The sequence below is a fragment of the Notothenia rossii genome (genome assembly GCF_949606895.1).
Source record: "Notothenia rossii genome assembly, contig: scaffold_339, whole genome shotgun sequence".
NCBI classification, from domain to species: Eukaryota; Metazoa; Chordata; class Actinopteri; order Perciformes; family Nototheniidae; genus Notothenia; species Notothenia rossii.
Genome location: NW_027639507.1, coordinates 17401 through 33126, shown reverse-complemented (window position 1 = coordinate 33126; position 15726 = coordinate 17401). Strand labels below are relative to the sequence as shown.

Below are 15726 nucleotides of genomic sequence, written 5' to 3'. Positions count from 1 at the left end.
CCTATTAATAAGGGCAAAATAGTACAAATGGCACTTTTGGCTGAACAAGCAAGATAGAAAAATAGGGCCCGCCTAATTATACAAATAAAAAGGCTGAATAACTTAAACTTAGGCCCTAATTAAAAATGAAATCCCCTTAGCCTATAAATAGGGCGGTTTGTAGCCTAATATTAAAAACAATAAATCAATGGCATAAAAGTTCTCAACGGAGAATGAAAATAAGGGGAATAAACTAGGCTGGAAATAATTTAGGCTATGAGGACAGCTTAACTTGGCCCGTCGGCCGCCGCCTGATAAAAAGGCTGAATAACAAAAAATGTAAGCCTACAAGCAGGCATATGGGTTGTAGCCGAATATGAAAAGGCAAATCAAATTCACATTTGGCGCATCTATCTCGCGGACCTCAATCTAGGTTCCTTGCTAAAAAGACAAGCATATTAACTTTGTCTGGCTTTATTTGTGCGCGTTGTGGTGTCACCGTGTTCCCTGCGGTGCTGAAAATACGCTCAGACGCTGCACTTGACGCACATATGCAGAGGTATTTGCGGGCCACCATGGAAAGCAACGGGAAGCGTGTCTCATTTACTTTCCACCACTGAAGCGGGTTTTCCCCCGTATCGATTGCGTCCTCCTGTGTGTACACAACCAGCTCTGCGTGTGCTCGCTCCACTACAGTGAGGACTGGTCTCGCTGCAACCGCTCTCCTTGCCAGCAGACTGGCCAGCGTTGCTTTCTTCTTCTTGGCCGGCTGCTCTTCTCCCGCATCTTGTTGCGCAAACGTGCTCTCTCCTTCCTCCACTCTGATTTTAACTTGACTCGTCTGCCTTCCCAGCACTATCATCTCCGTCTCAATCTCCCTTTTTGTCTCATCCAAATTGCTGTAATATTCACGGTAGCGGGGGTCTACAAAGGTGCAGTTTCGCAGCAGTTTTTGAGCAGTTTTTGAGTCATTGGCATATTTGGCCTCCAGCTTTGCCAACATCCCCGACTTCAGCTGAGCGGTTAACTCCACATCACTTTCCGATGGAGCCAGAATGTCCTCCTTTAGGAGTTGGAGAATGGGGAGGATGGATGAGCTGGTCACATACGCATCACCCGACAGCGCATCTGTGAATGTGCTCACTGGTTCTAGTCCCTCGTTGACCGCTTTAAGGACATCAACGTCTTGCCATGTCAGGTGGATTGATGCCCGTCTGTCATCTGCCAGCACCTGTCGAATGGCTCGAGCTTGCTCAATGATCCGACTAATCATTTTTTGTTTCGAACCCCAGCGAGTAGGGCAGTCCTGCACATGGAAATATAGTATTAATAATGGCCTAAAATAATAATAATAATAGCCTGATAATATAAGCTAATAACAGAAGCATGCATAGTTACAGCAAGCAAGCATGTAAACTATAAATTATAATTATTAATAACTAATAATTAGAGGTGTATCCTGTAGTAATCCAAACTACTGTACTAGGCAGTGACGCCATCACGTCACAGGCAGTAGCCTAGGTTACGAGCAGGTTTGACAGTTGACAGTTGTGTTGTGTAATGTGACCTTGAACTACACTCAGTAAACGTTCTGCAGAGTCCTGCACGGGTCTGATTTTCAAGACCCGCTCCCGCCCCGCACCCGCGACGTGCAATACCGAACCCGCCCCGCTACCCGCACATATTGCCAATTAGTTCCGCAACCCGACCCGACCCGTCGGCACAAGATCCGCAACCCGACCCGAACCCGCATAGGCCTATATATATATATATATATATATATATATATATATATATATATATATATATATATATATATATATATATATATATATGAGCAGTGAAAGAATTTACAGAATTCACATGAGCACGATTAAAGGGAAATGGAGCTCCCGAGAGAGCGCTGCGCTGCCTTAAATACAAGCTGTAGGACTTTGAGGAGCTGTCCACTGTGTCCAGTAACACTTACTGAAAATAAACTATTCATTTGTTGCGTTTCCCATAAATGTTCAGCTGGACGATGTATTCGAGCTGCTTATGATGCAGAGAATCATGCAATTATGAATACACGCAGTTGCGTATTTGGCTCAAAAAACGTGGGATGTTAATAATTAGGCTACATAATAATAATAATAATAATAATAATAATAATAATAATAATCAAGTAGCCTAACCTACGACGTTTAAAGTGATAATTGTTGGCCATTTCATATGTGAAATTTGGATAGTATACTTTAAAACGAAGGCAGCCTAATCCAGGAAATACAATGCCGTTCATTCCATTTAATTATATTCATGTATTAATTAGATGGTCCTCCGCCCCTCCCAGAAAACGTGACTTATTAAAAACGGAACGTTATCATATTGTTATGCAACAATCACGTGCATTTATTTGGTTTAATGTTACAATCATTATGGCTGACGATTTAAAAACAAATTGAAGCCAACTGAAACCAGTGCAATTGCAACAAGGACACTTTTAAATGGTTTAGAACAGTCAAGCTGGCTAATGCCAAAACAACAGACATATAGTAGACCTAACACACTTTTTTTTAACAGACGTATAACCTTTTACAGAGTCTGTATTATTATATAATATACGAAATATATACGTACATATAAAACATATAAAACGTACATATAAAACAACATATATTCCATATAACACACTTTTTTTTTTAACAGACTTTTACAGACAGGCTGGCTAACGCCATGTTCATCTCACAACTCAGTGTTTCTTTAGATTACTATGCAGAAAAAGAATGTCATCAACTGTCCCTGGTTTCAATTGGCTTCTCCTTTCTGAGACCACAAATCCAGCCGTGGAAAAATCTCGCTCACTCGCGGCGCTTGAAGCTGGAATGGAAAGAATCGAACGAGCAATGTGTGCCACATTTGGAAACCTGGTTGCATGCTCCTTCCACCAGCTGAGAACATCGAAATTCTCCTCCTTCGGTGACTTGAAGTCGATGTATGCGCTCACTTCATCCTGAGTGCACTCATCGCTGGAAGAGGAATCCTCGACGTCGGATAATCCCTCCGATTGTCTAGCTCTCTTCTCGGGCGGTGCTGAACTGACAGTGGCAACACGTTGTGTGGGCGATGCACGCCTCTCTTTTATGTCTAGAGAGGTGCGAATAGAGGGCGCAAGATTAAGCATATGCAATTTTATAAACTTTACAAATAGATTTCCTAATATTTTACATTTCATATTTTAAATGATGAAAACAGACAAGCAGGCGAATAAGCATACAATACAGTAACAGTGGGCTATACTGTAACGTTAGGATAGTAACTTTTTTCCAATCCTACCTCAATTTAATTTTAATACAGTATGAAATAAACTATGAAATCACTTTTTTCTTTTTTCCTTCAGCCTTACCGTTCACAAGGCGCCGCACTTCGTTGTGCACTGTTTCCATCGAATGTTCCTCCACAAGCAGCTTCAGACTTTTCAGCTTTGGGTGCAAAAACATGGCCAGTTTGTGCAGGAGGTGTATCTCGTACTTTTCAACCAGAATTGTGAGACATTTTGCCTTTAGAGAGGAGAATGTCAGGTTGTCAGTGGAGGATGGTTGCAGGTGGCGTTTGAGGCGATCAAGCCACACAGCGGTGAGGTGAAGGGTTGGAGTTTTGGATGCCTCCAGTGCCTTAGTAGCCTCCTTGAATCTCTGAAGAAACATCACCATTGCATTCAAAGTGTCTTCGCTCAAGTCGTTCAGACGACCCTCTTCCCCCCTTTCCAACAGCAGTGCACGAACGTCCTCATATTGACAGCTGATCGACTCGAGCATTGTGTGGACTGAGTTCCAGCGTGTTTCCACTGATGCTTTTAACGTCTTTTTAAGGCGATTCTGGAGACTCGTTTGCTTAAAGTAAGTTACGAGTGACTTTGCCCCCGTGACAAGCGTAGTCACTTCCTCTCCGAACGCATCTTCTTGGCTTGGTTTCCCGATCGTAGTGTAAAGCACGGTGTTAAGGATGTGTGCAGCACAGCTCAGTCTTGTGACGGAGCGAAGGGCTGCCACTATGTTTGAACCCCTATCTGTCACATACACCAGTTTGGTGAAGAAATCCTCAATGTTGTATCTCCGCAGGGCTTGGATTATTGCTGGTTTGATATTATCAGACGTTTTACGCAAGGTGCTATCCCATTCCGACGTAGAAAGCACCCTTTCGACTAGCTCCCACTTGCTATTGATGTAATCTATTGTGTGACAAAGGTAGCTTATTTTCCGATAATCATCGGTCCACATGTCTAAAGTGACTGCTCCATTGTACTCACTCATCTGTTCTCTCAGCTCAGGAATTATGCTTTGGCGTATGTCTTCTGCACTGTCTGAACGCACTTACCCCGGTCCTGAGATCGGCTCCCTCCCTCAACCTGTTCAAGGGACACCTAAAGACGCACTTATTTAAGCAGGCGTTTGAGCAGTCTTAGGCCGTTCATCACGTCACTGTCCTGTCACTGTCGATCACTGGTCCTCTTGCACTTGGTTTCATGTTTGTATATTGTTTTTAAGTTTTTATTCTATTTTCCTGTCATGTTATGCTTTGTTATTATTATGCCTTAGTGCCATATTGGCCTAATTGTTTTGACTGCTATATTTTGTACAGCACTCTGTGCATTCGTGCTGGGAGGGGTGCTTTAGAAATAAACTTTTACTTACTTACTTACTTGCATATTTTGTCACTCTGCGAGATATTGTTGTCGGATCTGGTAACAGCTGCATTGCATCGACACGGCCAGCCCGCGCACCAATGTCAATCAATCCCTGTGCTAATCCAGTGAAACCATCGCCACACACCGTTTCGAATGATCTAACATCACTGCAGACAAATTGTACTGCTAATTTGGACACCGTCTCCTTGTCTTCCCTTTTGGGTGCTTTAAGATCACGGTTATTGGTGAAGTATTGATTGATTGGTCTTGTACCTGTGGCATTGGCAGCGCAGCTCGACTCCATATGTTTTTTCAATGATGAAGAACCTAGCTTGCGGCTATCATAGGCCAACACTTTTTTGCACTTCTTGCAAGCAGCGAACCCAGCGACCTGGTTGTGTTCTCCATCTAGGATGAGTCCAAAAGCCTCCCAGACAATGGATTTTGCTCTTGATGAAGAGTTTTCGGCAATACTGTATTCTCCGCTGAAGAGCTTCGCCTTCACCGGCTCAGTCATTTTGAATGTGGCGCGCTCAGCAGCAGATTGGCGGCGCATATGTTATGATGATGCGCGGGCCCGCGGGGGAAAGGTCATAGGGTTTAAACATTACATTAAATTATCATTTTTATATTTTTCTTATGCAACACCCGCGATCCGACCCGCATCTTCTTTGTTTTACCCGGACCCGAACCCGAATATTTTTTGTTGAAAGAATACCACCCGCGATTCACTGTTTTCGCGGGTCACCCGTCGGGTACCCGCGGGTACCCGACCCGATGCAGGACTCTGACGTTCTGATATAAAACCACCATCTCTTCATTATTGTGCACCACAAACATTACATATCCTTATTAACCTAACCTAAGCAAAGGACAGGATAGCCTATAATTTGGATAGAATAATGATTTGCCAAGTTTACCGTTATGAGACTATGCTCAGGTAGTCCCAACTCTTGCTGCTTTTTTTTTAGTTCCCTCTTTCGTGGCCAGCTGTGGGAGAAGGCGGCTATGATGGTTTGGCATACTCCAAATGCCCTCTCAGTCTTATGTTTCTGGTCTGCCAGTGCATTTGTTACGGCCAGGTTAAGGTTGTGCCCAAAACAATTAAGCCACGGCCACTTCAGGTTTTTCGTTATTGCAGCTGCGATATTTGCTGCGTTGTCGGTGGTTATTGCCGACAGTTTATTGGCATCTAAACCCCAATCTGTGAGTGCATCGCGGAGGGCTTCACTGATGTTATCGGCTGTATGGTTTTCTGGGGAAAAGCTGGTTTGAAGGCATTTTGATCCCAGTTCCCAGTCAGATGTTATGAAGTGCGCTGTGAAAGACATGTAGGGTACCATGTTTTGTGATGACCACATATCGGTTGTTAAAGCATAGTTGCTGGCCTCCATCACAAGCGATTTTAACTTCTTCCCGAACTTTATTGTGCAGGCTGGGTATGGCTTTTTGAGAGAAATATTTTCTTCCGGGCAATTCATATTGAGGATCCAACGTTTTGACCATATCACGGAAAGCACTTTTCTCTACGGTACGAAAGGATACCATATATTTTGCTATATATCTTGTTACTGCCTCCGTGCACGTTTTCCATTTTTGGCTATCTTTTTTGGACTTTGTTGATTTAGCAAAAGCACCCGATATGGTTGGTTGACTCGTGGACTTGGCTGCGGTAACGTTGCTCTTTGAGGATGTCTTCAGTTTCCCAGCAGTTATTGGGTGATGCACTTTGAGGTGTGAATGGAGGTTTGACGTGTTACTCTCTTTTGCTGCAACTGTCTTATGGCAAATAGTACACACAGCTTCGTCGGGGTTGACTGGCTCACCTTTTTCATTGGGAGTAAAAGCAAAATAGTCCCAAACAGGCGCAGAGGCATTTTTCTTTTTCACCATGTCTCCGAGTTCGGGGCCGGCAAATGCTGCCGCCATCTTGCTCAGCTCAGCTCTGTGCTGAGCTCTGAGAGCGGGAAAGACGGACTGCCCTCCCCTGCCCTCTGCTGGCGCGTGCTGTGCATTACAACCAATGTCGTCCCTATCAAAACTCCGTGTCAGTGTAATAGAATGAAACGCATCTGTGATTTGGCGCACAGTCTGTGACGTCACGGTATTGAAAATCATACCGACGGTATTTCGAAATACCCTGGTATACCGTAATACCGTCATACCGCCCAGGCCTAATGTGCAGGAAGAGTTTTGTCTGCAAACGCCATCTGGAGAAGCACCAGCAAGTCCATGCCGGAGGGAAGCCCTACACCTGCGGACATTGCAACAAAGGCTTCAAACATTCCTCCTCTCTCGCTCGCCACCACAAGACCCATCTGCAGAATCCAGTGTTTTCTCCACCTCAGCCTGGGAAAACCCTGTCCTACGGGACTCCCCCAAAGCAGAGGGTGGACCAGCAGGGAGACAAGCCCTACATGTGCCATCACTGTGATAAGGGCTTCAATCATTCCTCCTCCCTCGCCAGGCACCAGAGAGTTCACTTGGAGACCAAACAACAGCAGCAGCAGCAACAGCCCCAGCCACCACAATCGCCGCCGCAGCAGTACAACACCATCCCCACAGGGAAGGGATTCCCCAAAAAAGTCTTCCCAAAACAGCGCAGCCTGTCCGTTGAAAAATCATACAGGTGCTCCCACTGTAGAAAAGGCTTTAACCATTCATCTTCCCTTTCCAGACATCAGAGGATCCATGTAGACCAGTGAGCACCCTCTCCCGCCCTCACAAGCTGTCCCATGCGAGAGTAAAACCCCCATCTCCCCCCTCTGTTTCTGTTCTACTAATGGTCCCATCATTGACATCACCACACCAAATGTCAGGCCAACTTATAGAGACAACGGTGGTCATGCCTGCTTTGAAGTGGAGTGGCTACACGGTCCGTTTCACACCTGAACACTTGTGTTCCTGTAATTCAGAGCAGAACACGGGACTTTGCGCTCAGTATGCAAAGGGTATAATAAGAGATTGTGAAGGAGCCTCTATTCTTGTTAGTGATTGTGCTTCACTTCAGGACCTCTTTTGAACACTTTTAAAATTAAAAAAAGAAATGTGATTTGGTGATCTAAAATAATTATTACCTGGGGGAAATATGCCTCCATCTGTTGGTCTTTGTGATGAGAATTGGGTTTATGTAGGTGGGCACATGCACTTTTCAGCTGCATCTTTATCCAAGGCTACCAACACAATTTGGCGAACAAAAAACATTTCTCAATTTCAATTGTCATTTCTTTTTCACCACCATATCCCATGTGTAACAAACATCCACAATCCAATGTAAATACTGATTTTCTTTTATATATGTGTTTAGGTGACTAGTGTGACTAGTTATCATTTGTGCTTCACACTGTAGCATAGATTTCTTCCTTGTGTTAGATAGGTTCCTTATTGCATGCTATGTAGAAATGTGTGCCGAGCTGTTATTTGAAAAAAGTTTCAGGGTTTTCAGGAGTCTTTTGTTCTTATTCATACTAACTTACCCTTTTTAATTTGATGTCACTGATACCTATTGCTTTTGTTTTGCTTTCATGTATATTACCATGTGTTTACACTGTTACGACCATATTGTCTTTTATTTCCCCTTTATTTTTGTCAATGGCCTCATTGTTGAGAGAAAAATGGTAAATGATCCATATAGGCTTCTCCTAATGGCAAATCGTGTAACATCTCTTCCCAATTTCTGAGTGGCACATATATGGATAAATAAAGGTTGTTGACTCTTGTGGCTTTAATCAATGGAGTACAGTTTGGAAATGGGAGATGTATTTAACCTCATGGCTAAATAAAAGTCATTCATAAATCATTAGGGTCATGTTTCATTTGTATAATCATGCACACAAAACAGAAGAAAATACGACCAGTGGTAATACTTTGTGGGTTATTTTACTTTCAAATCAGTCTCTAATGTTGCACAGCACACAGTGAATTTAGACTGCATTTGACCCAGCCTAGAGATGGCTAAAGTAGGTCATTTACAGATGGAGTAAACCATTTACTCTTAATGCACTACCTAAATTGGTCCACTTGGTGTCACCACCGTCTCAAATGTTTTGTAAGACCAAGACCAGTAAGAATTGTTCAATTGGGAAACTCCAGACTTTGAGCAGGCAGCCGTGCGTTTATTTTGGAATGTTTTAGGACCCTGAACATTCCCCAACTCTTCAATGGGAATTTGACCAACTGAACCAATCAGTGCAGCCGAAGGTGTGCATTGATCTGTGTGTGGATGCTCTTGGGAAAAGTGTGAAAACATCAACATAATGTCAGGAAGCTTACTGCCTTCCCGTACACCACAATGGTTTACATTCCTTCACAGCTGGAGGACAGACTTAAGTTGCCCATTGAGGGAGACACGGTTAAGATCCACCATCATAATAACCTTGAGAAAGAAGAGCCAATCAGACCTCTGGGGGAAGAACCATGTCTGCTCACCATCACTGAATATTTACACTAGAGATGGCACCTTGATATGTCTGAAGCTATGCAAATCTTCAAAGATCTCCTACCAACAAATAGATTATAATAAATTGATGTTATTAAGAGTTGTTAATCAGAACGTTCTTGAACTGGGTAAAACAAAACAAATGCTATACAGCTCTGAAAAAAATGAAGAGACCACTCTAAATATTTATTAAATCTCAATCTACACATGTATGGCAGCCATTCCATTTCTGTGTCTGCATTCCAACACAGAGAAATGTAATCAGTAGTTTATAGAATAAAATAAAAATACATTCATTTTACACATTCCTATATAGTCAAACCAGAGAAACTGATAATGCTGCAGTGGTCTCTTAATATTTTCCAGAGCTGTAACAACAATAATGCTTTCTGAAGTTAATTTTGACCATAATAAGAAAATATATATTGGCCCTGAGAGGTCAATGAAGTGAACATAAATAAAACATTTTGTTTTTCACCAGTTTCACAATAAGTTCAGCATTCAGATATTAAAGAGGACAGGTTGGTGGTCATTTATTTTTCTTTAATTTGAAGCCCTCAAAAAGAATCCATCCTAATTTACAATCGCTTAAGGAAGTTGGGTAGGAAAGGAGGGACCTTACTCTACCGATGCTGATTCTGTTCTGCTTAAAAGTTATGTACTGTTTTTCGGGGGGGGTTGGTTGACTCCATGTTTTATTTCATTAAAATGCACCAGTCTAAGACATGTTCGGCATTGAGAGAACATAAACAGAAAACTTTTCCATCAAAGCATTTTTGTATCCCTCTACATATGTTCTCCCTTTTAAATGGTGAAAACCAACCCTGAAGAGAATGTGACAAGATACTTCAACTGGATTTTTTGCTAGCAACTAAACTAACAACCACTTGTTCAAGCCTGGTTTAGAAACTAAACTGCAGCTCTTCCTTCACACTTTTGAATTTTGTAAAGACAAGAGGTTGAACACAAAAGGCCTCGAAATAGTACATTTTCACACAAAATCACTTAAAAACCCTCTCACTTCACGTGTCATGCTCCTGAAATCTGCCTGTAGGTGAATTTAGACCATTTCAGTACAACATATTTTTAACAGCACCCTCTAGGGAGCGAGGTCGGATTCAAACTAACCCTGTTCTTGCTTAATAATGAGACAGAAGGAAATGCTGGGCTAACAGCAGATATCAGAATCATGATTATGATCATGTTCAAATAAGGGAAGTACGGGACGTGATTTCCCATCTTCATTAACTTATGCTACATACATTGCAGCATGTCCAAGATACCCGACAGTTTCCATTGTGTTTTGAGCCTTGTGCATTACTTGTTCTTATTGCTGTGAATGTGTTATCTATTGGTTTTTTCTCAGTCTATTTGCATAATATGTTTTATTATTTCTTGCAGTGCAGTTCTCAGGCCCAAGGTATACATCTCTCATTTTATTCTTCTATTAATAGAACAGGTTGTTTTACAAACAATAATAGGACAAAAATACACCTTGGTTGACATACATTTTTATTTGTAGTAACTTGCTACATGATCAAAGAAATAAGTAAATGCTAGAAAATGCTATTTCTGTTATAGACATTTTAACCAATGTGTAGAGAATGGAAACTGTACATTTGTATCACAAGAAAAGGCTATCATAAACCATGAAATTAACCGGACATACACAAGGTAGTTTGTAAATGAATAAATCATAGCATATTACCTTTAAAATTATTTACAAAAATAAATATATATACTTACATTTGTACACAGAGCCCTGTTTTAGAAGGTATTTATATGTGAAGGTAGGCAACAAATTGCAAACTTTCATTTTTGGAAATGTTTTCTGACCAAGCAGCTGCCTGCATAGAACTGGAGAGTCAAGCTTGGTTTAGGCCTTTTCATACTGAACCCAGAAATCCATTAGCTCCCACACAAAACTACGACAGAGGACTCAGGTCTGCTATACGTTCATGACAGGAGTCAGCTGCAGCAGTGAGCTCTGCGAGCGAATGGCGCTGCTCTTGGATTGGAGTTTCTCCAAGTTTTGTAAAAAGCCTCTTCTCTTCAGACCCTCCAGAATGACAGTGTTGCTGGAGGCCAAACTGACACGGGTCCTGCAGGGGGGAAAAGAAAGGCATGAGGTTGAGATTTTCTATAAATATACCATTTGTACCAAGTTGACGTGTTCATGCCCCCCATCTGTCCACCCACACACCGGGGTGCACAGTGAGTTCAATGTCGAGAAGTTCCTCTTTGATTAAACACATTTTAAGTGCCTTACTGCAATTACACTCTATTATCAAAAAAGACACAAGGTGTTTGTTCAGCTTACTTTAAAGGAAAAAACACAAATTGGGAGGAAGGCCAACCACAGACATGTAACCCAGAGGTGAACTAACCTCAGTACAGTGTTTATTTTGCCTGTCACTAAAGCTCCTCTAGTATGCCGTGGGATAGTCTGGTGTGGGCTTACAGTTAGAGAGGTTAAGTCTTTAGGCTAAGCTGTGAAAACTAGAAAAAAACAATGTGTCTCTGGGCTAAGGGGTAAGGAGCATTTTCTTACTGGTTTTTATCCTTTTTTCTCTTCATATAGTTCAATGCTTTGGAAAAGATACCCCCAGACTCAAAGTAGGTCACAATGAAATGCAAACATGATATCACACCATCTTATTACAGCTGATATGAACAAGAGAGGAACTCACCGAGGAGGAGAATCTATCCCACTGTCTCCCGTGATGCTCTGGTTCTCCCCCATTTCCAACGCTTCCCCGATCTCCACCCCTCTGGCTCCACTGGGTGGACTCTGAACAACTCTGCGGGTCTATGGTGTTACACTATACAATTCACTCCACACTAAATGGCAGGTAAAACAGACATAAAGATCACATCCTGGAATGTGAGAGGATTGAATAAGCTTGTTAAGCTAAAACAGGTATTAGGCAGAATTAGACTTCTAAAATCACAGATCGTTTTTATTCAAGAGTCCCATTTAACTGATATTACTAAAGTTAAAAAAAAAGATGGCCTGGACAAGTCTTTGCAGCCCCATTTAACTCGCAGGCCAGAGGGGTTATTATTTTGGTCCACAAATCAATCCCGTTCAGACTTAGCCATGAAATAATTGACCCGGCAGGGAGATACATTATTTTGCAAGGAAAAATATTAGAGACTCAAATTACACTGGTCAATGTTTACGGACCTAACGAGGATAATCATGCATTTTTTAGGAATTTATTTCTTACTGTATCCCTCTACTCCTGGACAATATATAATAGGCGGAGACTATAACTGTGTGCTGGACCCAGAGAAGGATCGCTCCTCAGGCATTGATGTTTCTCATCCGCAAGCTAGAAAGGTCCTGCTTCAATCCATAAACGATCTTAATTTAATTGAAGTCTGGAGAAAGCTACATCCTACAAAACAACATTTCTCATGTTATTCAGGTACTTATAAGAAGTCATCACGTATTGACTACTTTCTGATCTCCATGGCCTTATTATCACATGTGAATGAATGCAGTTATGACAGCATAGTATTGTCCGATCATGCACCCATCTCATTAACCCTCCATATACCGAGGTCTTTTTGGTGTCCTTCTAGGTGGCGCCTCCAAACCAAATGGTTACAAGACCCAACATTTGTAGCATTTCTTGGTGATAATATTGATAATTATTTTTGTATGAACACAGATCAGACTAGTGCAGGCCTAAGATGGGAAGCATTTAAAGCCTTCATTAGGGGCGTGATGATTAGCTATACAAGCTTTAAATCAAAAGCTCACTATAAAGAGTTAACCAACCTTGAGGCTCAAATTAAAACTCTGGAACTTGACCTATACCAAAATGATATACCAGAGAAACATAAAGAGCTCCTTCTGTTGAGAGCTAAGTATAAAGAGCTATCTGCTAGTAAAATTGCAGCAAACCTCCTTTGGTTAAAGCAATCTTACTATGACCAAGGTGACAAAGCTGGCAAGCTTCTTGCATGGAGAATAAAGAAAATGCAATCGGATAGAGCTATAAACTCAATCAAATTAGATAACGGAAACAATACAGTAGATCCAGCTGAAATAAACTCCTCCTTTAGAATATTCTACGAATCCCTTTATAGTTCAGAATACCCAGATAATACTCAGGTACAATCTGAATTCCTAGATCAGTTAGAAATCCCAACTATGACAGAGCAGGATAAGACTGAATTGGATACATATTTAACTGTTAAGGAAATGTCGGAAGCCTTGCGGAATATGAGAAGCGGGAAGACACCAGGACCAGATGGGATCCCTATAGAGATTTATAAATTGTTTCCAGACAAACTACTCCCCCCTCTATTAGATATGTTTGAAGAGGCATATGAGTTGGGTACTCTGCCACCATCTTTACGGTCTGCAATTATCACCTTGGTCCCAAAACCTGGTAAACCACCAACAGAAAGGGGGTCCTATCGTCCCATATCCTTAATGTGTTGTGTGACACAAAAATTCTGTGTAAAACTTTGGCAAGAAGGCTAGAATCATATGTACCATCCTTAATCTCCAATGACCAGAATGGCTTCGTTCAAGGGCGTCAAGCTTTTCATAATATTCGCAGAGTGCTTAATATACTTCATGAAAGGAGTGATGCTAAAGACACTGCAATCCTGTCGTTGGATGCTGAAAAAGCCTTTGACAGGATTGAATGGAAATACCTGATGGAAGTCTTGAGGAGATTTGGGATGGGTGGAAAATATCTCAAATGAGGTATTAACAAATAAAATGATATCCAAACCGTTTAGCCTACACAGAGGCACAAGACAAGGATGCCCCCTACCCCCTCTTTTATTTCCGTTTGCTATTGAAACACTAGCTTTGGCTATCCGGCAACATCAGAGCATTTCGGGTGTGAGGATAGGTGAATCTGAGCATATGATTTCCTTATTTGCGGATGATATTATTATTTTTCTGTCCAAGTTGAGAACATCTATCCCAACACTTGTTAGCCTAATCAATTCATTTGGGGAATTCTCTGGATATAAGGTCAATAATTCTAAATCCACTATATTGTTTTTAAATAAAAATGAGAGACAAAACCCAGGGATACCCACCCCCTTTTCAGCTACTCGGGAGGGTTTTATATACCTAGGAATAAAAATCGTCCCGGAAATTGAGAATATTGTCCCCTCCAATTATGACCCCATAATACAATCAGTAACAGAATCTCTGAATAGATGGATGCCAATGCCCACCTCCATGTTAGGCCGTATTAATATTCTTAAAATGTCTATTCTTCCAAAATGTCTTAACCTGTTTCAGTCTATTCCTCTCCCTCTTTCACAATCATTTTTTTGTAAGCTCAGGCAGCTCTTCTCAAAATTCATATGGAACAACAGGCGTGCAAGACTACGGCTCTCCCTTTTACATCTGCCTTATGATAGAGGGGGACTTCAAGTACCTAATCTACAATTGTATTATTGGGCAGCGCAGCTGCGCACAGCCATGTTTTACTTCTCCTCCTCTGACCCTCCAGCATGGCTAGACATTGAACGCAATAGAGCACCGGGCCTATCCCTCCAGTCATATATCTATTCTGCTCATGCTAAAAAACTAAAACAACAGACAAAAAACCCATTTGTTAAAAATACTGTTTCTGTTTGGCATGAAGCACATGTCTATATAGGAGATGCTCCCAAACTATCCCAGTTCTCCCCAATATGGGGTAATGACAACTTTGTCCCCGGAAGAGCAGATGGGGGATTCAAACAATGGGCTGCCAAGGGTCTGAGTAGAATAAAAGACTTGTATACAGAAGGAAAACTTATGTCCTTTGATCAGTTGGTTCATAGATATGCCATCCCTAGAAGTCACTTCTTTAAATTCCTGCAGTTAAGGAGCTTCATATCAGCGCAGACTAAATGCTTAGATGAGCCACCCTTGTCAGTTGTGGAGAGAGCCACTCTAAATTATATGGATGCTCGAGGCCAACTATCAGTCATTTATGTTCTGCTGCGGTCCAAATCAAAGGACAACTCACACTCAAGACTCAATGCTTGGAGAGATGATTTGAAAGTAGACATTACAGAGACTGAGTGGGAAAATGCTTGTTTAAAGGCACAAACCCAGACTATAAACACTGCACTGAAACTGATACAATATAAATGGCTGTTCAGAATCTATGTTACACCTGTTAAACTGAATCTGTATAATCCTAACATTCCTGATAACTGTTCCAAATGTGAAGATAATGTTGGTACTCTGCTGCACTGTATGTGGGAATGCCAACAAATCCAATCATTCTGGAAAGATATAGTTAACTTGATTGTACGTGTAACTGCTATACAGATTCCTCTCGACGCAAAGCTCTGTATATTAGGTATATATCCTGACCAATTTGTACCAAGCCGTAAAGCAGTGCCCTTGATTGATATTTGCCTACTTCAGGCTAGGAGAGTAATAGCACTGAGGTGGAAAAATACGGATGGTCCTACACCTGCATTGTGGCTGCGGGAAATGGCTTCCTGCCTCGCTTTGGAAAAATTAACCTATGTGATCAAAAAGAAAGTAAATAAGTTTAAGGAAATATGGGACACATTCATGCACTTCCTTGAAAGTGATCAAACTGAAATTGATGAGTGAAATTGATGGATATCGCTATCAAACACTGATAGATAATAAGGAATAATA

The 15726-nt window shown here is 41.6% G+C and overlaps 2 protein-coding genes across 2 annotated transcripts in view; both read right to left on the bottom strand.

The window, feature by feature from the left end:
• Window positions 1-403: 403 nt before the first annotated feature.
• The window catches only part of LOC307027747 (uncharacterized protein), a gene marked incomplete at its 3' end in the record, with an annotated part of 30198 nt that continues 14875 nt past the window's right edge, over window positions 404-15726 (bottom strand). The window contains exon 9 of the mRNA XM_079696055.1: window positions 404-1285. Within this exon, the coding sequence (XP_079552181.1) occupies window positions 404-1285 (882 nt within the window). The remainder of the gene's footprint in view (window positions 1286-15726) is intronic.
• On the bottom strand, window positions 2488-4045 carry LOC307027748 (E3 SUMO-protein ligase ZBED1-like). The gene is made up of 2 exons (XM_079696056.1): window positions 3362-4045; window positions 2488-3102 (listed from the first exon to the last, which is right to left on the bottom strand). The coding sequence occupies exons 1-2, from the start codon at window positions 3771-3773 to the stop codon at window positions 2708-2710; spliced, it is 807 nt and encodes a 268-aa protein (XP_079552182.1). The 5' UTR covers window positions 3774-4045; the 3' UTR covers window positions 2488-2707.